Consider the following 27,234-nt stretch of genomic DNA (forward strand, 5'->3'; position numbering starts at 1 on the left):
CCCCCAGCCATCTGAATGGGCCCCTCCTCTTGGTCAATGGCATTCCAAAGTTAAGCTGAAACACTAGTTCAGGGGCCGGGGGTGGTAGCGCACACCTGTAATCCCAGCACTTTGGGAGGCCGAGGCAGGTGGATCCTGAGGTCAGGAGTTCAAGACCAACCTGGCCAACAGGGTGAAACCTCGTGTCTACTAAAAATACAAAAAAATTACTGGGTGTGGTGGTGTGCACCTGTAATCTCAGCTACTCGGGAGGCTGAGGCAGGAGAATCACCTGAACCCAGGAGCAGAAGTTGCAGTGAGCCGAGATGGTGCCACTGCACTCCAGCCTGGGTGACAGAGCGAGACTCTGTCTCAAACCAACCAACCAACCAACAAAAAAAGAAACAACTAGTTCAGGCCATGATGGAAGTGTGGGTCACACCTGTCTCCTAATACCCTCCTCCTCTGTGGAATTCAGGAAAAGGCGAGCTGCATCCACATCAACATAGACCTTAACTGTGGTAAGAAATGTTGATATAATGTCAGTCCACGAGTCTAACGGCTGAAGAATTGGGGTCTAGTGTTTGAGGGCAGGGAGGACCCAGCGTGGGAGAAAGACAGAGGCCAGAAGACTCGGCCAGTGTAGTCCTTCCACGTTCCTCTGCCTGCTTTTGTGTTTTGTTTTGTTTTGTTTTGAGACGGAGTCTCGCTCTGTTGCCCAGGCTGCAGTGCAGTGGTGCGATCTGGGTTTACTGCAACCTCTGCCTCCCAGGTTAAAGCGATTCTCCACTTGGCCACGGTAGCAGTGAGGGTGGAGACAGATTCGCTGAGAGAAAATTTGATGCCTCAAAGGAGACTATGCCGCCCTCTTCTGATTTCTCAGCCTCCCGAGTAGCTGGGATGACAGGCGCGCACCATCACACCTGGCTACCTTTTGTATTTTTACTAGAGACGGGGTTTCACCATGTTGCTCAGGCTGGTCTCAAACTCCCGACCTCAGGTGATCCGCCTGCCTCGGCCTCCTAAAGTGCTGGGATGACAGGCGTGAGCCACCGCGCTCGGCCCTCTGCCTGCTTCTATCCTAGCTGTGCTGGCAGCTGATCAAATGGTGCCTGTCCAGATTGAGGGTAGGTCTGCCTGTCCCAGTCCAGTGACTCAAGTGTTCATCTCCTTTGTCAACAACCTCACAGAAACACCTACGATCAATACTTGGCATGCTTCAATTCCGTGAAGTTGACACTCAATAGTAACCATCACAGTAAGGAAACAGCAAAACGGAATACAGACCCCAAGGGCTGGGCGCGGTGGTTCACACCTGTCATCCCAGGACTTTCGGAGGCCAAAGGTGGGTGTATCACCTGAGGTCAGGAGTTTGAGACCAGCCTGGCCAACATGGGGAAACCACCTCTCTACTAAAAATACAAAAATTAGCCAGGCGTGGTGGTGGGTGCCTGTCATCTCAGCTACTCGGGAGACTGAGGCAGAAGAATCGCTTGAACCCGGGAGGTGGAGCTTGTAGTGAGCCCAGATCACGCCACTGCACTCCAGCCTGGGAGACACGGTGAGACTCCTAAAAAAAAAAAAAAAGAAGAGAATACAGACCCCATTAAGATTGTTGCTGCACTCTGTCAGCCACCTCCTCCCAAATACTCCAGAGCTGAAAGTGCAGACAACAAAATGATGGGGTGTGGGAGTGGCAGAAGCCAGGTCCTTTCTTGTGGGGAAGGAGGGTGTTGACGTTGGTTATCGTGATGGGGGGAAGTTTGTTTGGCAGTAAATTAAAGGGAACCAGTGGAAAGGGAAGTAGACGAAAGAACAATCAGGAAGAGAAACTGAACCAATGGAACAAAAACATAATCCCAGCAGTTTGGGAGGCCGAGGTGGGTGGATCACCTGAGGTTGGGAGATCAAGACCAGCCTGACCAACATGATAAAACTCCGTCTCTACTAAAAATACAAAAAATAGCCGGGCATGGTGGCTCACGCACCTGTAATCCCAGCTACTCAGGAGGCTGAAGCAGAAGAATCCCTTGAACCCAGGAGGTGGAGGTTGCAGTGAGCCGAAATCTCGCCACCACACTCCAGCCTGGCAACAGAGCGAGACTCTATCTCAAAAAAAAAAAAAAAAAATCTGAAAAAGCAGGTCAGATTGTATCAATGTCCATATCTGGTTGAGCGATTTACTGCAGTTCTGCAAGATGTTCTAACTGGAGGAAGCTTGGTAAAGGGTACATGGGATTTCTCTGTGCTACCTCCTACAAGTGCATGTACGTTTAGAACTCTTTGCATACAATTTCTGTGTTAGTTCGGACTGCTGGGATAAAATACCATAGACTCGGTAGCTTAAGCCATTAAACATTCCTGTTGCCCAATTACGGAGGCTGGTGAGAGCTCTCTTCTTGGCCACCTTTTTCTTTTTTTTTTCACTTTTTAAAAATTATACTGTAAGTTCTGGGATACATGTGCAGAACGTGCAGGTTTGTTACACAGGTATACACGTGCCATGGTGGTTTGCTGCACCCATCAACCCGTCATCTACATTAGGTATTTGTCCTAATGCTCTCCCTCCCCTAGGCCCCCCCCCCTCAACAGGCCCTGGTGTGTGATGTTCCCCTCCCTGTGTCCATGTGTTCTCATTGTTCAACTCCCACTTATGAGTGAGAACATGCGGCGTTTGGTTTTCTGTCTTGTGTTAGTTGGCTGAGAATGATCGTTTCCAACTTCACCCATGTCCCTGTAAAGGACACGAACTCGTCCTTTTTTATTGTTGCGTAGTATTCCATGGTGTCTATGTGCCACATTTTCTTTATCCAGTCTGTCACTGATGGGCATTTGGGTTGGTTCCAAGTCTTTGCTATTGTGAACAATTGGCCACCTTTTTCTTGTGTGCTCATATGGCAGTGGGAGAGTGACCTCGCTCTGAGTTCAGCATCCTTTCATAAGGGCAGGAATCCCATGCTTGAGGCTCCACCCCTCACGAGGCTCCATCCCATGACATCATCACCTCCCAAAGACCCCGCCTCCTAACACCATCCCCTTGGGGGTGACAACTTCTACAAAGGAATTTGGAAGCAATGTTCAATTGATAGCAGTAGTCAATTAAAAATAAGAGATGATGAATATTTAATTGTCAGTGGATCTGTGAACTATGTGATGGTAAATATCAGATAAAAGATCGTTAAGGATAGAATATTAAAGAACCAAAGCTAAATCTTTTTTTTTGAGACAGAGTTTTGCTCTTGCCACCCAGGCTGGAGTGCAGCGGTGCGATCTCCGCCCACCGCAACCTCTGCCTCCCAGGTTCAAGTGATTCTCCTGCCTCAGCCTCCCAAGTAGCTGGAATGCTAAATCTTTTACAATAATACTAATAAAATTACAAACTAATAAAAGACGCATTACACCAAGAAGACGTATAATCATGAACCTGTAGGTATCTAGTATTCCAGCCCTGAAATATCTAAAGCAGACAGTGACAGAGATGTCCAAAACCCTCTCGAAAAAAGACAGGATAAATACATAATATTTCAGAATGTGATTAAAATTTCAATTTATAGAAACATAAGTCTATAAAACCTGGTATGCTAGGACTAGAGGATGCATTTTCTTAAATCAACTGTGTGCAAAGTCACAGTGAAAGCCCTCTTCTGAAGTTACCATATGACGAAATCAGAAACATCACGAGGTCAGGAGTTCGAGACCAGTCTGACCAATATGTGAAACCCCATCTCTACTAAAAATACAAAAATTAGCCGGGCATGATGGCGCAGGCCTGTAATCCAGCTACTCAGGAGGCTGAGGCAGGGGAATCGTTTGAACCCAGGAGATGGAGGTTGCAGTGAGCTGAGATCGTGCCACTGCACTCTAGCCTTAGGGACAGAGCAAGACTCTGCCTCAAAAAAAAAAAAAAAAAAAGCAAAAAAAAAAAAAAATCACTCATTTGAATTCTACACCTTTGGAAAAATATTAAAATACCCTCTTCATCCATTGGTCAAATCAGGAAAATGAAAACAACGACTTTATTCTAAGTCTATGAAATGCAGCCTAAGGGGTCAGGACAAAAATGAGTTCACAATAAATCTGTTATGATTAGAAGGAAGAAAACAAACAAATAAACAAAAGATGGCATGTGTCAAGGCAAAAGACATCAGACAACATATTCCAGAATGAAGGCAAATAATTATAAGGGGGTAAAAGAGAAATCACTAAAAATGGTAAGTAAGCGATGAACACAATGATTAGTAAAATGTCTATTTCTGAACCCCAGACAGTGCTTCCCAAAGACAGCTTCAGAGGCCAGAATTTCAAAGCTTTTTTCTACGCACAGATCTTCTCCCCATGCCTGGATTAAGGGCCCCCAAACTGCAGAAAACATAACCTCAACTGAGTTTGCTGTTTCAGTGACAAATGACACCAGAGCCACCACCAAGCCATGGCTGGCATTTGTTCAGTTCTGAGCATTGTGTGACAGAATGCATCAGTCTTGCTTTGCTCTCAGCAAAACTGGGTGCAGAGGGAGGGCTGTTCGCCTGGTCGTTGCAGAGATGAGGAGTCGGAAAGATAAAGAGACGCAATGGCTTAACTATGGCACCAGATGCAAGACTTGATACCTCCCCAGTTCCAGCCCAAATGGAGAAATGGGTAAGATGCACCTTCTATGATCTGGGGATCAGTGCAGACATCTGCGGTCCAGCCCTGCAACCTGTCCTGCCTTTGAAAACGTGGCGTGTCCCTTCGATGACAGTTTCTCCTAACAGCCAACATGAAAGATACCACATGGTCATGATAAAGACATTTTTTAAATCACGGTGGCGTCCAGACACACACCAACCTTTGCTGACCGCACACATTCCTGCTAAAAGTCCCACACCAGCCTTTGCTGACCGCACACGTTCCTGCTAAAAGTCCCACACCAACCTTTGCTGACCGCACACGTTCCTGCTAAAAGTCCCACACCAGCCTTTGCTGACCGCACACGTTCCTACTAAAAGTTCCTGTGACTACATGAGACAACACTGCCAGTTTCCAGGCCGTTAGGACCTGCTATCTTTGGGGACGTTCTCTGCTGACCACAGCCTCCAGCTCCTTTAGGACACAAGCTCTGCTTTATGCGACTTTGAGTCCCAGTATTTAGGCAAAACACTTAATACTTACTTACTGAAAACATGACTGGATGGATGTATGGATGGATGGATGGATGGATGGATGGATGGATGGATGGACGAGATGGCCCCATCCGTCGCTGGACCTGAATGAAACCTATTCATGCTACTGGAAGAGCATAAAAGAGCAGCTTCACTGGGAAATCCATGCACCCTACGTCCAACTATTGAATCAAGGTTTGCCAAAGAAAAGAAACTCATTCCTCCTGGTTCGTACAGAGCCCTAATGGCACACATGACATCTGCTTCAAGCTCAAACCCAGGATCCCAAGAGCTCTGGCCACACGGTGGACTCAGCTCTACTCACCCAGCAATCCACGCAGTTTCTCTGCCTGCTGGGAGGTGTCTCCAGGCTGCAGGAAATTGCACAATCAGGTATCAAGGAGCACAGGCGAACTTCAGAATCACGCTCTTGGTTTCCCTCGGAGGAATGGTCACATAAGGGTTACCATGAAACAGAGGAAGGGTGAGGCCGGAGTTGTACAAGATTCAAATTGATCTCAGAGCTCATCTGCTCAGCCTGGGGACAGCGGTGTCTGTCGTTTTCCAGAGTGCTTGTTCAATCAGCCACACAAAAATTGTCAGCTTTAGGAGATAGGAGACATCCTATCACTCCATCCAGAGCCTGTATTTGGAACTACCTTTATGAGGATAATTAATAGCAGCTGTGGCTGGGCGTAGTGGCTCACGCCTGTAATCCCAGCACTTTGAGAGGCAGAGACGGGTGATCACTTGAGGCCAGGAGTTCGAGACCAGCCTGGCTAACATGGTGAAACTCGGTCTCTACTAAAAATATGAAAAAAGAAAAAAAAATTATCTGGGCGTGGGGGTGGGCTCCTGTAATCCCAGCTACTGGGGAGGTTCAGGCGACATAATCACTTGAACCCTGGAGGCGAAGGTTGCAGTGAGCCGAGATCGTGCCACTGCACTCCAGCCTGGGAGAAACAGTGAGAATCCGTCTAAAAAAAAGAAAAAAAAAAGAGCAGCTGGCACTTCTTGCAAGGGCTTCAAGCTGCCAAAGGCTCTTGGGTGATGTGCACGTGTACAGAGGTAGACATATTGTTAGAACTGAAGATTCGCTGCATCGTCCTGGCTGTTTGGAAACACTTTTCAGACGACGACATGGCGGGATCCTGGTTTCACGGGGAAGTCATTCCCATTCAGCAACACATCCGTCTGGGCTCCACGGCTTAGCAGAACCTCTGGGGAGTGCAAGGTGTCTGCAATGCTCCTGTACGGAAGATGCCAGAGGCGCTGGTGCTGAGGGCTGGAAACGGCAGCTGACATTTGCCTGGCTCAGGGAATCTCAAACTTGGCTGAACAACAACAACAAAACATGACTTGGGGCCGGGTGCAGTGGCTCATGCCTGTCATCCCAGCACTTTGGGAAGCCAAGGCAGGTGGATTGCTTTGAGCTCAGGAGTTCAAGACCAGCCTGGGCAACATGGTGAAATTGTGTCTCTATAAAAAAAATACAGATAGTCAGCCGTGGTGGTGCACACCTCTGGTGCCAGCTACTTGGGAGGCTGAGGCGGGAGAGCTGCTTGAGCCTAGGCGGTCAACGCTGCAGTGAGCAGAAATTGCATCACTGCACTCCATCCTGGGTAACAGAGTGAGACCCTGTTGAAAGGGTCTTGGCCGGGCGCGGTGGCTCAAGCCTGTAATCCCAGCACTTTGGGAGGCCAAGACAGGTGGATCACAGGTCGGGAGATGGAGACCATCCTGGCTAACACGGTGAAACCCCGTCTCTACTAAAAAATACAAAATATTAGCTGGGCGAGGTGGCGGCGCCTGTAGTCCCAGCTACTCGGGAGGCTGAGGTAGGAGAATGGCGTGAACCCGGGAGGCGGAGCTTGCAGTGAGCGGAGATCCGGCCACTGCACTCCAGCCTGGGTGACAGAGCAAGACTCCGTCTCAAAAAAAAAAAAAAGGGTCTCACTGTCGAAAGAGAAAAAAAGAAGAAAGAAAAAAAGGAAAGAGAGAAAGAAAAAAAAAGAAAGAAGGAAGGAAGGAAGGAAGAAAGGAAGGAAGGAGAGAGAGAGAGAGAGAGAGAGAGAGAGAGAAAGAAAGAAAGAAAGAAAGAAAGAAAGAAAGAAAGAAAAGAAAGAAAGAAAGAAAGAAAAGAAAGAAAGAAAGAAAGAGAAAAAAGAAAGAAGGAAGGAAGGAGAAAAAAGAAAAGAGAGAGAAAGAGAGGGAGGGAGGGATAAAGGCAGGAGAGAAGGAAGGGAGGGAGGGAGAGATAAAGGAAGGAAAGAAGGAAGGGAAGGACAGGAAGGAAGGGAAGGACAGGAAGGAAGGGAAGAAGGAAAGAAGGAAGGAAGGGAGAGAAAGGGAGAAAGAGAAGAAATGACGAGGAAGGAAAAGAGAGAGAATGAAATAAGGAAGAAGAGAAAGGAAGAAAGCAAAAGAAAAAGAGAAAGAAGAAAGAGGGAAAGAGAAAGAAAGAAGGAGAAAGAGAGAGAGAGAGAAAGAAAAGAAAGCAAAAAACTTGAGGAATTCGAAATAAATGCTGATGCCCAGAAGAATTAACTGCAGAAGTTTCTTGGGGATGGGGCCGACCATGAGTCATTTTCAGAGGTTGGTCCAGTGAGCATCAAATGCCCACTAGCTTTCCTGGATATTTGGGGAGACCGTCACAGAGAGTGAGAGGCCTGAGCTCACCGATGGTCAATGAGCTCACAAGGCTCACTGGGGATTGGGGATGTCCCGTTTCAGAGCTGCTCCCTGTCCTTGAAGAGGGGAAGAGGCATGAACCGAGATGGCTATACCAATTGCAAGCCCAGTGCAAAACGAGAAGACGCACTCCTTGTTCCAACGTAATGAACAATTTCCAGGTGGCGGCAGCAAAGAGTTAAACCAGTATGGCGCCCTTCTGTGCGTGGCCACCCCGTGTGAGTTCCACAGAGTGCAGACTCATGAAACTTGGCGTGTAGATAACAGAAGCTATCCACCTCCGTGGTTTTCCGGGTCTCTAGAAATGGAAAGAATATTTTCCGCACTCTCATAGCATCTGGTTCCTGTGGCCAATAGTAGATTGAATAGTGTCTCCCGGAAAGATAGGAGCAAAGCCTAATCCCTGGTATCCGTGAATGGGATCTGATTCACAGAAAGGGTCTTGGCAGGTGTCATTGAGTAAAGGGTCTTGAAATGAGATCATCTGGATTATCCAGGTGGGCCGGAAATCCAGTATCAAGTGTCCTTATTAGAAACAGGTAGAGACACAGATACAGGGAGGCCACGTGGAGATGGAGGCAGAGACTGCCGTGATGCGGCCACAAGCCCAAGGGATGCCTGGAGCCCCCAGGAGCTGGGAGAGGCAGGAAGGATCCTCTGATGGAACCGGACACAACTGTAGTAGACTGAACTGTGGTCTCCCAAAAAGATCTGTCTATATCCTAATATCCAGAGGCTAGGAATGAGAACTTACTTGGAAATAAGAATCTTTGAAGATGCAATGAATTAAAGATCTTGAGATGAGATCATACTGGAATAAGGTAGGCCCTAAATCCAATGACAGGTGTCCTTCTAAGAGACAGAAGAAGACACACAGACACAGAGGAGAAGGCCACCTGGAGACAGAGGCAGAGACTGCAGTGATGCGGCCACAAGCCCAGGGACGCCTGGAGCCCCCAGGAGCTGGGAGAGGCAGGAGGATCCTCTGATGGAACTGGACAAAATTGTAGTGGACTGAACTGTGGTCTCCCAAAAAGATCTGTCTATATCCTAATATCCAGAGGCTAGGAATGAGATCTTATTTGGAAATAAGGATCTTTGAAGATGCAATGAGTTAAAGATCTTGAGATGAAATCATTCTGGAGTAAGGTGGGCCCTAAATCCAATGACAGGTGTCCTTCTAAGAGACAGAAGAAGACACACAGACACAGAGGAGAAGGCCACATGGAGACAGAGGCAGAGACTGCAGTGATGCGGCCACAAGCCCAGGGACGCCTGGAGCCCCCAGAAGCTGGGAAAGGCAGGAAGGATCCTCTCCTAGAGCCTTTGGATGGAACTGGACACAATTGTAGTGGACTGAACTGTGGTCTCCCAAAAAGATCTGTCTATATCATAATACCCAGAGCCTGGGAATGAGACTTTATTTGGAAATGAGGATTTTTTTTTTTTTTTTTTTGAGATGGAGTTTTTTTTGAGATGCAGTTTGCTCGTTACCCAGGCTGGGTTGCAATGGCATGATCTCGGCTCACCGCAATCTCCACCTCCTGGATTCAAGCAATTCTCCTGTGTCAGCCTCCTGAGTAGCTGGAATTATAGGCTTGTGACACTGAAGTGATGCAACCACATGCCAAAGGGATGCCTGGAGCCCCCAGCAGCTAAGAGAGGCAGGAATTGATCCTTGCCTAGAGCCTCCAGATGAAGCAGAGCCCTGAGACACCTTGATCTTAATCTTCTGGTCCCAGAGCTGGAAGAGAAGAAATAGTTCCGTTTGTCTTGAGGCCCCCCGCTATGGTCGCTTGTTACAGCAGGCCTGGAAAACTGATCAGTGGCATAACCTGCAATGAGATGTTTGAACACACAGTCATCTCATGGGACCATCTACATCATCTTCACACAGAGACCTGAGCCCCACGGGGAGCTTGGCAGATGTGATGCCGGGGCCTCTACAGATCCAGATGTGGGGGTTCAGTCAGGCTGGTGGGAAAAATTTTAGTTATAATAGCCACAGACCCTCTGGGAAGGCTTGCGAGTTTGCATAACTTCGGTAACAAACCTGGCTGAAGGCAGCCTAGTCCCCTTACCTTTAGTTTAATAAATTAGAGTAGAAACAAAGGAATGTGGGGAGTTTAACTTGTTTACTCATGTGGTCCTAAGACTAACCTTTGATCTATAGCAGGAGCTTAACTGCTTTCTACTTAGGGAAGTCCGCAATGTCAATTTCCCTCTAGCGGTGTTAACTTACGACCTTTGTCAATCAATCTTGACTGAATAAATGCAAGTCTCGCAGACTGATCCAGGCCAAGGCTGCTACTAAGTGGCTCGGACACTCAGCCAAACTGGCAAAGCAGAATAGCTGTGTGTCAGTGTACTTCATTCATCCGTGGCTGGCTCAGGGTCTGCGGGACACACCCCCGCACCATAAATCTTGTTGCAGTTCTCACCCTGTGGGCTTCAGGTCTCCCTGCAGCACCATGAGTCCAGCTACGCTAGGGAGGTCAACATCATGCATGTATCCTGCAAGTTTCATTGTCCTTGTAACCTCTGGCAGGCTGTCCTTCCTGGAGGCTGTTTCCTGGCCTGTTAGTCTGGTTGTATCATTCATGGTTTTCCTATGAAGGGTCTTAAGATCTAAGCGGACATCCTGCACAGAGACCGCGTCTGTCTGCAGAAGGGGCTTGAGCTCATTCTCTCTGCATCGAGAGTCCTGTGCGTTGAGGTCTGAGCTCTGCCCGAAACAGAAACATACCAACTGTTAGGGTCACCCCGACCGGACGTTCCCTTCCCCTCCCACAGGCCTTACAATCCAGTCCCTTGCACTCTCCGCACACCTCCCCCAGGGCTAAAGACAAACGCCCCCCTTCACTGACCCTTCCAGTAACTGTTTGTCCAGACAGTTACAGGATGTGGTTAACATGTCTGTTAACGTCGCGTAAGTTAGCTGGCAAAAAACATCTCCAGGATGCGGTCAAGACACCTGCAACCCCTACTCAGCTTCCCGACCCCAGCCCAGTCCTCCTGCAGCCTCGGCTCAGCTCCCCCACCCCGACCTGGTTCCGGCCCTATAAAACCCTGCTGTAGTCTGTAAGGGGGGCTGCCTCCTCTAACCGTGGTGGACCAACCAAGCAGCTCAGTAAAGTTTGCCTGCCTGATTTGTAGGTCTCCTCATCCTTTCTCTCGGCTGACCTTACACCGATGATGTAGTGAGCATCTAACATGAATATCCCAGGGAACAAATCCACATTTCTTATCCTTTCGTACCAAGGAAGGTCCCTTGTCTAGTGGGTCCATGACATAGAATTCATGGTTTTCTGTAAAGGAACAACAGAAATCCAGGCATCCTGGTTATCTAACAAGGAAAATCACCATCTGTGGTGACAAACCCATTCCCGGAGGATGACTGATTTTTTTTAAAGAGGCCAAACAATACAATTGTTATTTTCATTTAAGTTGCTTATCAGGACAACCTTACCCATCTGGGAATGATCTAGCAGTCATGTCAGAAGCACATGTCCCCGCAATTAGTTTGAACTCCATCCTGGAATTGCAGCTGGTTGTGATTCAGAGGTACCAGCGTGCCAGGAGCTGATGTTGGGTTTCAATAGTCAGTGGGATTTTGTCACTTAGGGGAATGGATAATAAGCCAACCAGTGGTCATCAGTCTCACACATAATGAGTGCAGGCTCATAGGGTCTACACAGTACTTTCTCAAAAGCATTGCAAATGACTCCTTTCTCCATGTTGAAATTTGAGAACCCAACCCCTATCTCTCTAACACCAAAGGATTGAACCTTCCTTGCCTGTCTGGTGAGTAAGAGTGAGCCTCTATACCAAGATCCGTGAATGGGATCTGATTCACAGAAAGGGTCTTGGCAGGTGTCATTGAGTAAAGGGTCTTGAAATGAGATCATCTGGATTATCCAGGTGGTGTATCCTCTATACCAAGGATGTACCCTTTGGCTGTGTGAGGCTTTCAGAAGTATCAGAAGCTGTACACATTTCCTGTGGTTGTGGTAACAAGTAACTACCAATTTGTTGGAGCCTTAAAACAAGAAGGATTTATTCTCTCTCTGTTCTGGGGACGAGAAGTCTAAAGTCAAGGTGTCAGAAGGGCCAAGATTGCTCTGAGGGGTGTAAGGGAGAATACTTCCTGCCTCTCCCAGCTCCTGGTGGCTCCAGGCATTGCTTGGCTTGTGGCCGCATCACTCCAGCCTCTGCCTGCATCATCACATGAACCACTTGTCTTCTGTACTCAAATCTCCCTCCACCCGTCTCTGATAAGAACCCTCGTGATGGCATTCAGTTCACTGGGATGATCCATAATGACCCATCTCAAAACTCTTAATTCTATCTGCAAAGATTCTTTTCCAAATAAAGTAATATGTATAAGTTCTGAGGGTTAGAGCGTGAACATATCTTTTGAGGGCTACCATTTGATCCATAGCTATTCAGTGGTTGACATTCTTGGATTTGACAGCGGCATCCTTCACTTGTGACCGTGCCGCTCTGGAATGAGGTTGACCAGATGCTGCTGCTGGCCATGCGAAACTGATCCCACGTGAAACTGATCCTACAGGCTGTGGCAAGCAAAGGCTCACACCTCCCCATGTCTGACATCCATGAATCACAGCTGGGTCTCTGGAAAAATGAGTGAGTGCAGGAACAAAATCAAACAGGAGACCTCATCCACCACTACGTCTCAGAGAGGATATTGCGGCCCCTGAAAGGAGGTCATCTCTCTTGGAACTTTTGTACTCAGTTGTACTTAACGCGGCAAGGAAAACGGCACATTTGTGTTGGAAAATGTAATTATTTATGGCACCTGTGATAATTGGGCACTTTGGAATCACAAGGTTTATGGTTGAGGACCACCTGGGGTGATTATCCCCCAAAATGTTTCTTTGGCTTCTTGAAGTTCTGCAGAGGTTGAGGCAGCTGTCTGAAAACTAGAGGACAGAGCCCTGTGGGCAGGTGGGTGTGAGAAACTCAAACACTGCAGTCTTCACAGACCCACAAGCCACGGACAGGTGCGATGTGTTTCTAGGGACAGCGGCTATGCTGAGACAGGATATCACAGGGTCACATCAAGGACCCCAGTCATGTCACAACTCTTAGACCAGAGCTGCTGCTGCAGTTTCTGGTTGTAGGTGACGTGGAGGGACTTGGCCTCTTTCTCGTTGTACAGGTAACGGCCACCAACTCCTTCCAGCTCTGGGGTGACCGCTGCGTAGATGGAAGTCCACGCTCCCTCATCAGGGGTCTGGTGGAAGAAGAAAAGAAGGCTACGATGAGACAAATTTCTGAGCAGGAAGCAGCATTCTCCGGACTCACGTGGATGCTGCAGGGAAAGGTGGAATATATTCATCAGCTGCACTGAGAAATGTATGCGGAAAGCGAGGTTGGGTGATCACTCGGAACCACAGCTTCTCTGCCGCTGGGTTTCTTTATAACAGGCACTGACAATAATGCACCCAAGTGGGTTGCATTTCAATGGTAGGTTAATCCATCTCACTAGGCAGATGCATATTAAAATCCCTGATGTACGTATTTAATTCACACACTCTTTATGGGACCGAAATGCTTATTCACTGACTAGAAGCAGATGAGTGAGTGCTTGGCCTCTGTATTTAACAAACAATATTAAGCAATTAGATGAAACATCAGAACATCAAAAAGATTGTTGGTTTCAATTCAGGAAGGCATGCTACATCGGAGATTTGGGGCATTTATGGGCTGTGATCATATGCTTCATGGAAACAAGACAGTTCAAAAAGGAACGTGAGATGCAGAAAAAGGTTTTTCAAAGACTGGGGATTTTACCCTAGTGGAAGGTGATAGTCTTGAAACACAGCACACCCTGGTTTTCTACAGTGGGAGTTGGCCTTTGGTCATGGTCAGCGGGATGGAAGAAACGGAGGATTCTCAGAGGAATTAGAAGTTGTGGGACCTGAGAACCTTCAGAGCTAGGATGCAATAATCCAGGAACCAACACAGTCCTTCTTAACATCTGACTGTCACAATGAAGATGTTTCAGGAGGTCATCTCTCATAAGAAGCTTCTGGGAATCTGGTGAACGTATCCACCATGTGGGGGCACGGTCTATGAACCAGGAAGTAGGTCCCTGCCAGACACAGAATCTGCCATGCATTGATCTTGAACTTCCAGCCTCCAGAACTGTGAGCAACAAGTGTCTGTTGTTTACAGGCTGCCCAGGCTATGGTGTTTTGTGACAGCAACACAAACAGACTGAGACATTTGATGTCCAGAGTTTTTACTGGGGTTTCATTGCATAGGTATGATTGATTCAGTCATTGGTCACATGATCAAATTCAACCGCCAGTCCCTCTTTCTTCCCCAGAGGTCAGGCTGGCCCCAAATTCCAACCCCCTAATGACATGGTTGGTGTTTCTGGTGGCTAGCCCCATCTTGAAGCCATTTAGGAAGCACCAGCAGTCACCTCATTGTACAACCAGGGCGTTGCTAGCATTTGTGAAATTGCAAGAGTTTTACAAGTTCCTCCTTGTTACAGAACCAGGAATAAAGACCAGATACTGCCTTTGTCATGTCCCCTCTAGTTTTCTGGGAGTGATGATCCATTCGCCCAAACTGATCTCACCTCTCACCAGTGCCCCTAGCACTGCGGTGGCTCATGCCTGTAATCCCAGTGCCTTGGGAGACCAAGGAAGGAGGATTGCTTGAGTCCAGGAGTTCGAGACAAGCGTGGGCCACATGGCAAACCCTAGCACTGGTGAGAGTTCAGGCACACGCCCTCCCAAAAGGAAAAGGACAGACTCTGTGGGGTGGCCTGTGACACCCAGTCACTTCAGAAATTCTCCTGCTCCCAGTTCACTGCCTCACGGTCTTGACTTCAGCAGCCAATGTGATGGGGAAAGGCATGGTAGAGAATCCAGTGTGCCCACCAGCCCATCCTCTGGGTGCCCAGCAAGGGGAAGAGGAAGGCCGGACCCCAGTGCGGGGACAGAGCTGCCAGACTCCTGACGTTGTTTCCCACTGACTTGTCTCTGCTCTTCTGCTGCCTAAAAAGAAATGGATGGAGCTAGAGAACTTCCCAAGTCTGGAAATCACCTAGGGGTGCCCGGAGGTTTTGCAAACCCAAAGTGTCCCGGGAGATTTGGAGGCTGATATGGTCCGGCTGCGTCCCCACCCAGATTTCATCTTAAACTGTAGTTCCCATAATTCCCACATACCATGGGAGGGAGTCAGTGGGAGGTACTTGAATCATGGGAGTGGGTCTTCTCGTGCTGTTCTCATGATAGTGAATAAGTCTCACGAGATCTGATAGTTTCATAAAAGGCAGTTCCCCTGCACACACTCTGTTGCCTGCCGCCATGTAAGACATGCCTTTGCTCCTCCTTCACCTTCCGCCATGATTATGAGGACTCCCCAGCCATGTGGAACTGTGACTCACCCACATCTGTACATGCCAGGCAGTGCTAAGAACCAGGCAGGGAGGGAGGGGACGGACCTGTCTGCACAGAGTCCTGCACCTGCTGGGAACAACTCAGTGTCATCAGCTATGGCCTGGGTCAAAGCACCTTTGTTTTGGGTATTCAAAGGTCAGTGAAGGGTTGAGTGAAAGGGAAGGAGAAAGACAGAGAAAGAAAAAAAAATATCAAAGGAAGGAAGAAAGAGAAGGAGAAAGAAAGAAAAAGAGGAAGAAGAAAGGAAGAAATGAGAAAGGAATAAAGGAAGGAAAGAAGGAAGCAAAAAAGGAGGGAAGGAAGGAGGGACACAGAGAGAGAGAGAGGGAGGGAGGCAGTAAGAAAGGAAGGAAGCAGAGAACAAGAAAGAAAAGAGGGAAGGAAGGAAGGAGAGAGAAAGGCAGCAGAGAAGAAAGGAGGGAGGAAGAAAAAAGGGAGAAAGTAGGGAAGAAGGGAGGAATGGAAGGATGAAAAGAAGAAAAAACAGGAAGGAAGGAAGGAAGCAAAGAAGGAAAGAAGGAAGGAAGGAAGGAAGGAGAGAGAAAGCAAAAAAAAGAAAGAAGAGAAACAAAGAACCAAAGAGAAAGAAGGAAGGATGGGAGGGAAGGATGGGAGGGAGGAAGGGAGGCAGGGAAGGAGGGAAGGAGGGAGGGAGGGAGGGAGGCAGGGAGGGAGGGAGGCAGGGAGAGAGGGAGGGAGGGAAGGAAGGAGGGAAGGAAGGAGGGAAGAAAGGAAGGAAAAAAGGGAAGCAAAAGGAAGGACTGGAAGAAAAAAGATAAGAGGAAGGAAGGGAGGGAGGAATTTATTCCTCAGAGCCTTTGCTGCATTTACCAATTCTGGTTCTGCCCCCATTTGACCAAATATCTGGGGTGACTCTGAGAATTCTGATTTCTAAGATAAGGCAGACATTGTGAATTTGAAATAGCAAATCCCTTTCGTGTCATTCAAGCCACGATTTGCTTTTTATTAGAGCTCCTGTTCTCCAGATAGCATCCAGGGCACGCAGAGCTATTTGCCTGAGACTGTTCAAAGAGCTTCAGAAAGCTGCTCCCTCTGAACTCCACACTTAACTTGTATTAGACGTGCTGGGCTTTGCAGAAGAGAAACACACAGGGCTTCCCTTTGTCCTTGGGGCGGGTCCCGTGTGCTGTGTGCAAGGAAACTTTCTAACTCTCCACTGCCAGGAGCAGAGGGCAGTAGGAATGGCATCACCCAGGATGTCTCCTAGGGATGAGGCTAGCAGGGCGTGGGGGGTGAAGAGTCCATCACAGACAGATACTGCGGAAAGGAGATGGCACCTCCTCGGACACAACGACCCTTCCCAGTTCCGTTACCTCCATGGCGTTCCATGTGTGCGTCGAATTGATCCAGGTGGCATAACCTCTGAGCCCCAGAGAACCTCAACCTCCCTCTTTCCCTCCCTCTCTCTTATGCCCTTCTTCTTCCTCCTTCGCTTCCTCTTCCTTTTTCTCTCTCTCTTTTTCTCTCTCTATTCCTCTCTTCTTCCTCCTCCATCTTCTCCTCCTCCTCTTTCACTTCTTCCTCCTCCTCTTTTCCCCCTTATCCTCCTCCTGTTTTTCTCTCTATCCCCCTCTCTCTCCCTTCCTCTTCCTCCTTTATTTCTCCTTTTCTCTCTCTTCTTCCTCCTCCTTCATCTTCTACTTTTTCCTTTTCCCCCTTATCCTCCTTTTCCCCTCTCTCTCTCTCCCTTTCTCTTCTCTGCCTTCTCTTCTTCCTTTTTTCTCTTTTCTCCTCTTCTTGCCTTTTCTCTATTCCTCTTTCTCTTTTTTCTCCTCCTTCATCTTCTCTTCCTCCCCTCACCTCTTCCTCCTTTCTCCCTTATCCTCCTCCTGCTTTTCTCTCTATCCCTCTCCCTTCCTCTTCCTTTCTTCCTCCTCTTTCTCATCATTTTCTCCCTCTTCTTCCTCCTCCATCTTCTCCTTCTCTTCCACTTCCTCTTCCTCCTCTTCTTTCTTCCCCGTATCATCTTCTTTTCCTCTTTCTCTCTCTCTTCCTTCCTCTTCTCTCTCCTCCTTCTCTTCTTCCTCCTTTTCTTTCTCCCCTTCTTCCCTTTTCTCTCTTTACTCCTTTTTCCTCCTCCATCTTCTCCTCCTTCACTTCTTCCTTCTCCTCCTCCTTTTTCTCTTTCTATCCCTCTCTCTCTTCCTCTCCTCCTTATTTTCCTCCTTTTATTTTTTCTCCTTTTCCTCCTCCTCTTCCTCCTTTTTCTCTCTCTCCCTTCCCTTCCTCCTCTTCCCCCTCTCTGCCCCCTCTATTATCCATTTACAGTATAATCCAGGCTTTCCTAAAAAAAAACTAGATAATTTTCACACTCTACTCTTCTGTTTCTCAAAGTCTTCCTCTGAATCGAACTCACTCTTGTTCACTTGTGTGAGGCTGGGGGATTCCTGAGTGAATTTTTATCCACTTGTTTTAATAACAACAACAACGAAAGCAACAGAACTTCCTTCAGGATTCAGATGGAATTACCAAGCACTATCTTCTATTGTCCACAGCCCCAAAGCTGGGGCTCAATCTCCTGCAGTCCTGGGGTCAGGGGTCCTCACGCTTAGCACTCAAGAGAATCAGCCCGAGAGCTTGTAAAAACAAGTGCACCCCTGATATTTCTGACTCGGCGGGTCTTAGGAGGCCCAAGAATCTGCATTTTTTTTTTTCTTTTTTAGATGGAGTCTCACTCTGTCGCCAGGGCTGGAGTAATGGCATGATCTTGGCTCGTTGCAACCTCCGCCTCCCGAGTTCAAGCAATTCTCCTGCCTCAACCTCCCGAGTGGCTGGGATTACAGGCGCCCGCCACTAGCCCAGCTAATTTTTTGTATTTTTAGTACAGATGGGAGTTCACCAAGTCGGCCAGGCTGGTTTCGAACTCCTGACCTCATGATTCACCCACGTCTGCCTCCAAAAGTGCTGGGATGACAGGCATGAGCCACCGTGCCTGACCCAAGACTCTGCATTTCTAACCAGCTCCCAGACGCTGCTGAGCTCAGAGACCACGCGGGGAACCCCACTCATTCCGGCTGCTTATGCAACTCTGCAAACTCTACACCACGGGTGAAATTCAGCCTGGACCTGTTTCTGTACAGGCTACTACCTAAGAATGGTTTTAGATTCTTAAAGTGGGAAGGAAGGAAGGAAGGAAGGAGGAAAGGAGGGAAGGAGGAAAGGAGGGAAGGAGGGAGGGAGGGAGGAAGGAAGGAAGGAGGGAGGGAGGGAGGAAGGAAGGAAGGAAGGAAGGAGGGAGGGAGGGAGGGAGGGAGGAAGGAAGGAAGGAAGGAAGGAGGGAGGGAGGGAGGGAGGAAGGGAGGGAGGAAGGGAGGAAGGGAGAGAGGAAGGGAGAAAGGAAAGGGAGGGAGGAAGGGAGGAAGGGAGGAAGGGAGGGAGGGAGGGAGGAAGGGAGGGAGGAAGGGAGGAAGGAAGGGAGGGAGGGAGGAAGGGAGGAAGGAAGGAAGGAAGGAAGGAAGGAAGGAGGGAAAGAAGGAGGGAAAGAAGAAGGGGAGGAAGGAAGGGAGGAAGGAAGGAAGGAGGGAGGGAGGGAGGGAGGGAAGGAGGGAAGGAAGGAGGGAAGGAATAGAGGAAGGAAGGAAGGAAGGAAGGAAGGAAGGAAGGAAGGAAGGAAGGAAGGGAGGGAGGGAGGGAGGGAGGAAGGGAGGGAGGGAGGAAGGGAGGAAGGGAGGAAGGGAGGAAGGAAGGAGGGAGGGAGAGAGGGAGGGAGGGAGGGAGGAAGGGAGGAAGGGAGGGAGGGAGGAAGGAGGGAGGGAGAGAGGGAGAGAGGGAGAGAGGGAGGGAGGGAGAGAGGGAGAGAGGGAGGGAGGCAGGGAGGAAGGGAGGAAGGGAGGCAGGGAGGAAGGAAGAAAGGGAGGGAGGGAGGGAGGGAGGAAGGGAGGAAGGGAGGCAGGGAGGAAGGAAGAAAGGGAGGGAGGGAGGGAGGGAGGGAGGAAGGGAGGGAGGAAGGGAGGAAGGGAGGGAGGAAGGGAGGGAGGAAGGGAGGGAGGGAGAAAGGAAGGGAGGGAGAAAGGAAGGGAGGGAGGGAGGAAGGAGGGAGGGAGGGAAGGAGGGAAAGAAGGAGGGAAAGAAGGAGGGGAAGGAGGCAGGGAGGGAGGGAGGAAGGGAGGGAGGGAGGGAGGGAGGGAGGGAGGAAGGGAGGGAGGAAGGGAGGGAGGAATGGAGGGAGGGAGGGAGGAAGGGAGGAAGGGAGGAAGGAAGGGAGGAAGGGAGGGAGGGAGGGAGGAAGGGAGGGAGGAAGGGAGGGAGGGAGGGAGGGAGGGAGGGAGGAAGGAGATGCCAAAGAGACTAGAGGTGGCCGACAAAGACTAAAACACGTCCTATCTGGCCGCCCTCCCGTATAGAGCAAGGAACTGCGGCTTCATGGCAGAATTTAATTATCTGCCCCTGGGCAGCTGTGGCTGACAGGTGCTGTCTTCCACACACTCTCAGAATGATGAAGTGGCCTTCCTTGGTGGCGCCTTGTGCAGGGAAATGAAAGTTGCCTTCTGAATACACAACACGGTCCTGTAAATCATGCTCCCTGTGGCTTAAACAACACATCCCGTTTTATCTACAGCTTTTTTTTAAAAATGACAATCTTTAGAGACTGGCAAGAGGACAGAAGATGTATAAATGTGAACCCAAACCCAAGAACGCAGTGTGTTCCCTTTTAACACATACAAGGGAATCTTTGAAGTCCCAGACGTCCGCCGGGGGTGCCGGGGAGATGGTGCACAGCAACATTTATAGTAAAATCTGCATAAAGCCCCTCTTCAGTCCTGGGGACTGCTGGAGCTCCAAGCTACAGAAGCCACTCCAACTTCATTCAGTCCAATGAATGCTTAGTAAATGCTCACCCATATTTTGCCCGCTCTTGGGGCAAAGGAAGACAGCTTTAGAAATAACCCCTGCTGCCTGGGAGCTTCCAATAGGCATGGGCAGTGGGTGGAGGGTGAGGCACAAGTGCAGGAAAAAAAAAAAAAAAAAGATGAAACACACACAAAATAGAAGAGAAGATAGAGTTTCAAGGGTACTAAATAGAGCCACAAGCAATACAGTCAGAGAGAGGAATGAATGGCTTATAATTACATAATTACACAGCGCTTTACAGTTGAGAAAATGGTTTCCCACATATTCTGTCAGCAATGTTCACAACAATATTACGTGATATTATTATCCAGAATTAACAAATTAGAAAAATGAGAGGCATAGCAGGGAAGGAGAGGAGAAGGGAGCTGTTGCAGGAAATAGCCACAGGCTGATTCTTCCAGAGACCCCTCCCTCATCATCTCCCTTCTTTCTCTGCTTTGGTATGATGAGCCCTGATCCATGCACACAGCTGGGTCCATGCACGTGCATTCAGCATCTCCGTCCCTGCCTTCACCCAGGCACACAGCCCTGATCCATGCACACAGCTGGCTCCATACACATGCATTCAGCATCTGCCTCCCTACCTTCATCCATGCACACAGCCTTGATCCATGCACACAGCCCTGATCCATGAACATAGCACCTCTCTCCCTGCCTTCACCCATACACACAGCTAGCCCCACGCACATTCATTCAGCACCTCCCTCCCTGCCTTCACCCATGCACACAACCATGATCCATGCACACAGCCCTGATCCATGCACACAGCTGGCTCCAAGCACATGTATTCAATATTTCCCTCCCTGCCTTCATCCATGCACACAGCCCAGATCCATGCACACAGCCCTGATCCATGCACACAGCTGGACCCACACACACGCATTCAGCACCTCCCTCCCTGCCTTCATCCATGCACACAGCCCTGATCCATGCACACACAGCCCTGATCCATGAACACAGCTAGACCCACACAAATGCCTCCCTGCCTTCCAGGCACAGAGCCCTAGTCCATACACACAGCCCTGATTCATGCACACAACCATGATCCATGCACACAGCCCTAATCCATGCACATGCATTCAATATCTCCCTCCCTGCCTTCATTCATGCACACAGCCGGGATCCACACACACAGCCCTGATCCATGAACATAGCCCTGATCCACGCACACAGCCCTGATCCATGAATACAGCTACACCCACACAAATGCATTCAGCACCTCCCTCCCTGCCTTCTAGGCACAGAGCCCTGGTCCACACACACAGCCCCGGTCCACGCACACAGCTCTGATCCATGCACACAGCTGGCTCCATACACATGCAGTCAGCATCTGCCTCCCTACCTTCATCCATGCACACAGCCAGACCCACACACATGCATTCAGCACCTCCCTCCCTGCCTTCCAGGCACAGAGCCCTGGTCCACACACACAGTCCTGATCCAGGCACAGAGCCCTGATCCACGCACACAGTCCTGATCCAGGCACAGAGCCCTGATCCACGCACACAGTCCTGATCCAGGCACAGAGCCCTGATCCACGCACACAGTCCTGATCCAGGCACAGAGCCCTGATCCACGCACACAGTCCTGATCCAGGCACAGAGCCCTGATCCACGCACACAGTCCTGATCCAGGCACAGAGCCCTGATCCACGCACATAGTCCTGATCCAGGCACAGAGCCCTGATCCACGCACAGAGCCCTGATCCAGGCACAGAGCCCTGATCCACGCACAGAGCCCTGATCCACGCACATAGTCCTGATCCACGCACAGAGCCCTGATCCACGCACATAGTCCTGATCCAGGCACAGAGCCCTGATCCACGCACATAGTCCTGATCCAGGCACAGAGCCCTGATCCACGCACATAGTCCTGATCCAGGCACAGAGCCCTGATCCACGCACATAGTCCTGATCCAGGCACAGAGCCCTGATCCACGCACAGAGTCCTGATCCAGGCACAGAGCCCTGATCCACGCACATAGTCCTGATCCAGGCACAGAGCCCTGATCCACGCACATAGTCCTGATCCAGGCACAGAGCCCTGATCCACGCTCATAGTCCTGATCCAGGCACAGAGCCCTGATCCACGCACATAGTCCTGATCCAGGCACAGAGCCCTGATCCACGCACATAGTCCTGATCCAGGCACAGAGCCCTGATTCACGCACATAGTCCTGATCCAGGCACAGAGCCCTGATCCACGCACATAGTCCTGATCCAGGCACAGAGCCCTGATCCACGCACATAGTCCTGATCCAGGCACAGAGCCCTGATCCACGCACATAGTCCTGATCCAGGCACAGAGCCCTGATCCACGCACATAGTCCTGATCCAGGCACAGAGCCCTGATCCACGCACATAGTCCTGATCCAGGCACAGAGCCCTGATCCACGCACATAGTCCTGATCCAGGCACAGAGCCCTGATCCACATACACAGTCCTGATCCAGGCACAGAGCCCTGATCCACGCACACAGTCCTGATCCAGGCACAGAGCCCTGATCCACGCACACAGTCCTGATCCAGGCACAGAGCCCTGATCCACGCACACAGTCCTGATCCAGGCACAGAGCCCTGATCCACGCACACAGCCCTGATCCAGGCACAGAGCCCCGATCCACACACACAGCTGTTGTAGGTTTTCTGCAGCAGTATTGAGAAGAGCAAAGATATGCAATCCCCCTAAGTGTCTGCCAGCAGAGGACGGGCTAAGATAAAAAACAGTACAGTATAGTATATTCACACCGTGGAATATGATGCAGTCATATCAAAGAAGGAAATCATGTCTTTTGCAGTGACATGGACAAATACTGCGTGTTTCCACTTTTCATTTTATTATTTTACTTTTTATTTTTATTTTTTGAGACAGAGTCTCGCTCTGTCGCCCAGGCTGGAGTGCAGTGGTACAATCTCGGCTCACTGCAGCCTTCACCTCCTGGCTTCAAGCCATTCTCCTGCCTCAGCCTCTCGAGTAGCTAGGACTACAGGCGTACGCCATCACGCTGAGCTCATTTTTGTATTTTTTAGTAGAGACGGGGTTCTACCATATTGGTCAGGCTGGTCTTGCACTCGTGACCTCAGGTGATACACCTGCCTCCGTCTCCCAAAGTGCTGGATGACAGGCGTGAGCCACTGCACTCGGCCTGTTTCCACTTTCTCAGGTCCCTTGAGTACTCAGACTCATCAGGACAGAAAGCAGAATGGTGCTGCTCGGAGTGAGGAACAGCAGGGAAATTGGAAGCTGTATTTTAGTGGAAACAGAGCTTCCGTGTGAGAAGCAGGCCGTTGTCCTAACCAACTACTCAGACACCGAAAGCCAAATGCCCATCCTGCCATGTTCTCACTTGTCTGACTTTCAAGTGAGACTTCACCAGTGGGGTCTACATGGACACAGAGAATGGACTGACAATGAGGACCTGGAAAGGCGGGAGGCTGGCAGGAGGTGGAGCATGAAAAAAATCACCTGCGGGTATAGTATTCACTGCTGGGGTGATGGGTTCACCAGAAACCCGGACTTCTGCTGTGCAATGTCTCCATGCAAGAAATCTGCACCTGTATTCCTTGAATTTATAATAAATAAGCAAATCAATAAATACACAAGCCAGGCCAGGCAGGGCACAGTGGCTCATGCCTGTCATCCCAGCACTTTGGGAAGCCAAGGCAGGCGGATCACGACGTCAAGAGATCAAGACCATCCTGGCCAACATGGTGAAATCCCATCTCTATTAAAAATATGAAAATTAGCTGGGCATAGTGGGACATGCCTGTAATCCCAGCTACTCGGGGGGCTGAGGCAGTAGAATCGCTTGAACCCGGGGGGCAGGGGTTGCAGTGAGCCAAAACCGTGCCACTGCACTCCAGCCTAGGCAACAGAGCATCTCAAAAAAAGAAAGAAAGAAACCTGTACCTGTACTCCTTCAGTTTACAATAAATAAGGGAATCAATAAATACACAAGCCAGTTGGTGAGAGGAGCCATTAAGATAAACAAAGCCTTGTGAAGGGAAAAGCAAGCACCCAGGCGAAGCCCTGTCTCCGGAGGTTTTGGCACAGGCCTGAATGAAGTGAAGGAGAGGGACTGGATACCTGGGGGAAGGGCACGCGTGGAGGAGGAAACAACCAGGGCCGAGGCTTGCACGTTGGAGGGAAGGGGTGAAGTCCCTGGTGGTTCCACCTGGAGCAATTTCTTTTTTTCCTCTCTTTTTTTTCTTTTTTTTTCTGAGGTGGAGTTTCGCTCTTGTCACCCAGGCTGGAGCGCAGTGGTACAATCTCGGCTCACTGCAACCTCCTGCTCCCGGGTTCAAGTGATTCTCCTGCCTCAGCCTCCCGAGTAGCTGGGATGACAGACGCCCGCCACCACACCCGGATAATTTTTGTATTTTTAGTAGAGATGGGGTTTCACCACGTTGGCCAGGCTGGTCTTCAACTTCTGATCTCAGGTGATCCACCCGCCTCGGCCTCCCAAAGCACTGGGATTACAGGCGTGAGCCACCACGCCCGGCCACCTGGGGCATTTTCAGTGGAGCACGGGGGACTGGAGTGAATTGTATGAGTGATTACTATATGGGGATTTGCCGCAGTGGAGACTGTAGTCAGGGACAGTCCCCAGGTGAAACAGAAGGTCCAGCTAGGGTGGTTAGATTTGTTTATTTAAAAAAAAAAAGAAATTGGGGGGCTGGGTATGGTGTCTCATGCCTGTAATCTCAGCACTTTGGCAGGCTGAGGCAGGTGGCTCACTTGAGACTGAGTTCGAGGTCACATTGAAACCTACTGAAACCCTGTCTCTACTAAAAATATAAAAATTAGCCAGGCATGGTGGGACACACCTGAGGTCCCAGCTACTCAGAAGGCTGAGGCAGAATTGCTTGAACCCAGCAGGCGGAGGTTGCAGTGAGCCAAGATTGCACCGCTGCACTCCAGCCTGGGCAACAGAGCAAAGCTCCATCTTAAAAAATAAAAAAATAAAAAACAATTCCCAGTACCTGCATCCTTGACTTGATTCATTAACCCGTCACCCTCTCGGCACGTCAATCCAAGTTCCAATCAACCCCAAGACACATTTTCATTAGACTGCACGGTGGATGCAAACACATGCTTAAGACAAGCAATGATACAAGTGGTCTGCTTCATGGTGAAGTGGGCACAGTCTACACTGCAAATTTGTGCATGTTGATGGCAGGCCTGATCACACGATTTCAAAGTGGTCAGGATGTCCTGTACGGTGGAGCTGATACACTCAGCATTTACAATAGCTTTTTTTTTTTTTTTTTTTTGAGGTGGAGTTTCGCTCTTGTTGCCCAGGCTGGAGTGCAGTGGCATGATCTCGGCTCACCACAATCTCCGCCCCTGGGTTCAAGCGATTCTCCTGTCTCAGCCTCCCAAGTAGCTGGGATTACAGGTGTCTGCCACTGCACCTGGCTAATTTTTGTATTTCTAGTAGAGACGGGGTTTCTCCATGTTGGTTAGGCTGGTCTCAAACTCCTGCCCTCAGGCGATCCACCTGCTTTGGCCTCCCCAAGTGTTGGGACTACAGGCATGAGTCACCACAGGAACCCGGTGGCCGATAGCTCTTTTTTGTAACACCCATTGATCTTAAGACAATGAGGGTGGGAAGAGAGGTAACAGTCACGTTCACTGACTCCCTCGGAGGGGCCTACATTGTAGGGGGTTACTGAGTTTCACTGATGAAGCTGTGAGGAGCTTCCTAGAGGTCTGAAGAGCACACGTGCCCTCTGAAAGATTAATAAGCTACTCTCCTACCGAGGCTGAGACCATCCGCATGTCTCAGCATGAGGAATGGCCTGGTGCATCTGTATACCGGACAAATCAAACCCCTCGTCTTTATAAACGCACAAACCATAATCCCAGTGCTTGGGGAGGCCACAGCAGAAGGATCGCTGGGGGCCAGGAACTGGAGACCAGGCTGAGCAACGTAGCAAGACCCTGGCTCTACCGAAAAATGTTTAAAAAATTAGCCAGGTGTGGTGGTGCATTCCTGTAGTCCCAGCTACTCAGGAGGTGGAGGTGGCATGATTGTTTGAGTCCAGCAGGTCGAGGCTGCCATGAGCTGTCATTGTGCCACTGCACTCCAGCCTGGGGGACAAGGTGAGATCCCATCTCAAAAACCAACCAACCAACCTCCTGGTTTTTCTCCAGGTAGTAACTGGTCGCCCAGGTGAGTGGCTGTGAAACTGGAATCGAGTCCATGTGTTCTGATGACACAGAGGATAGCGGCTTCAGAGTGACACACAACTATGCCCTCAGATGATATGAAACATCACAGAGATATGTACGTCACACAGATTCTCTCCAGGGACCACTGGGCAGGTCCTGCAACGTTTGTCTTTCTTGGTTTGTTTTTTTTTTTTGAGATGGAGTTTCAGGCTGGAGTGCAGTGGTGCAATCTCAGCTCACTGCAACCTCCGCCTCCTGGGTTCAAGCAATTCTCCTGCCTCAGCCTCCCAAGTAGCTTGGATGACAGGCACGCACCACGACGCTTGGCTCATTTTTTTGTATTTTTTAATAGAGATGGTGTTTCACTATGTTTGCCAGGCTGGTCTTGAACTTTTGACCTCAAGTAATCTGCCCAGCTTGACCTCCCAAAGTGCTGGGATTACAGGCATGAGACACGGCACCCAGCTGATCTTCCAAGTCTAAATATACAATGCGTGCATGCATACGCACTAGTAAATAATACATATACAGCAATACAGAATTAGCATTATAAAGGCAGCATCAAGCTACTGCTGCTGGATAGCCTTTTCTTCAAAATTCTTAGATTATTTTAATTTCATTGTCAGGCTAATGCATATTTCTTCTACTCTAGAATTTTAAAGTTTCCATAATGTTGTCTCTTACACAAAGGCAGAGTGTGACTCAAGCAACGCCCCGTGGTTATTTTTAATCGAAATGTGCAGATGATGATCAAAGGATTAAAGAATGATTCATGTGGCTAAAGTTCCACTTTGCTTGTTAAATATTTACGGAAAAAAAAAAAAGGCCAGCCACGGTGGCTCATGCCTGTCATCCCAGCACTTTGGGAGGCAGAGGTGGGAGAATCACCTGAGGCCAGGATTTCAAGGCTGCCGCCAGGCATTGTATCATAATCCCAGT

The 27,234-nt window shown here is 49.5% G+C and overlaps 1 protein-coding gene and 1 long non-coding RNA gene across 3 annotated transcripts in view; both read right to left on the reverse strand.

Moving 5' to 3' along the window:
• LOC114674778 (uncharacterized) overlaps nt 1-7,117 on the reverse strand; it is a 72,924-nt gene extending 65,807 nt beyond the window's left edge. For both annotated transcript variants that reach the window (XR_013413278.1, XR_013413279.1), the window contains exons 1-2: nt 5,446-7,117; nt 4,629-4,726 (exon numbers count right to left, since the gene is read on the reverse strand). This is a non-coding gene — a long non-coding RNA (uncharacterized LOC114674778). The remainder of the gene's footprint in view (nt 1-4,628; nt 4,727-5,445) is intronic.
• Nucleotides 7,118-12,598: 5,481 nt separating this feature from the next.
• The window catches only part of LOC144338877 (polyprenol dehydrogenase), a 317,444-nt gene continuing 302,808 nt past the window's right edge, over nt 12,599-27,234 (reverse strand). Inside the window, exon 7 of the mRNA XM_077989802.1 lies at nt 12,599-13,068. Coding sequence (XP_077845928.1) covers nt 12,880-13,068 — 189 coding nt within the window. The 3' untranslated portion in view covers nt 12,599-12,879. The remainder of the gene's footprint in view (nt 13,069-27,234) is intronic.

This window comes from Macaca mulatta, chromosome Y, assembly GCF_049350105.2.
Source record: "Macaca mulatta isolate MMU2019108-1 chromosome Y, T2T-MMU8v2.0, whole genome shotgun sequence".
Classification (NCBI taxonomy): Eukaryota; Metazoa; Chordata; class Mammalia; order Primates; family Cercopithecidae; genus Macaca; species Macaca mulatta.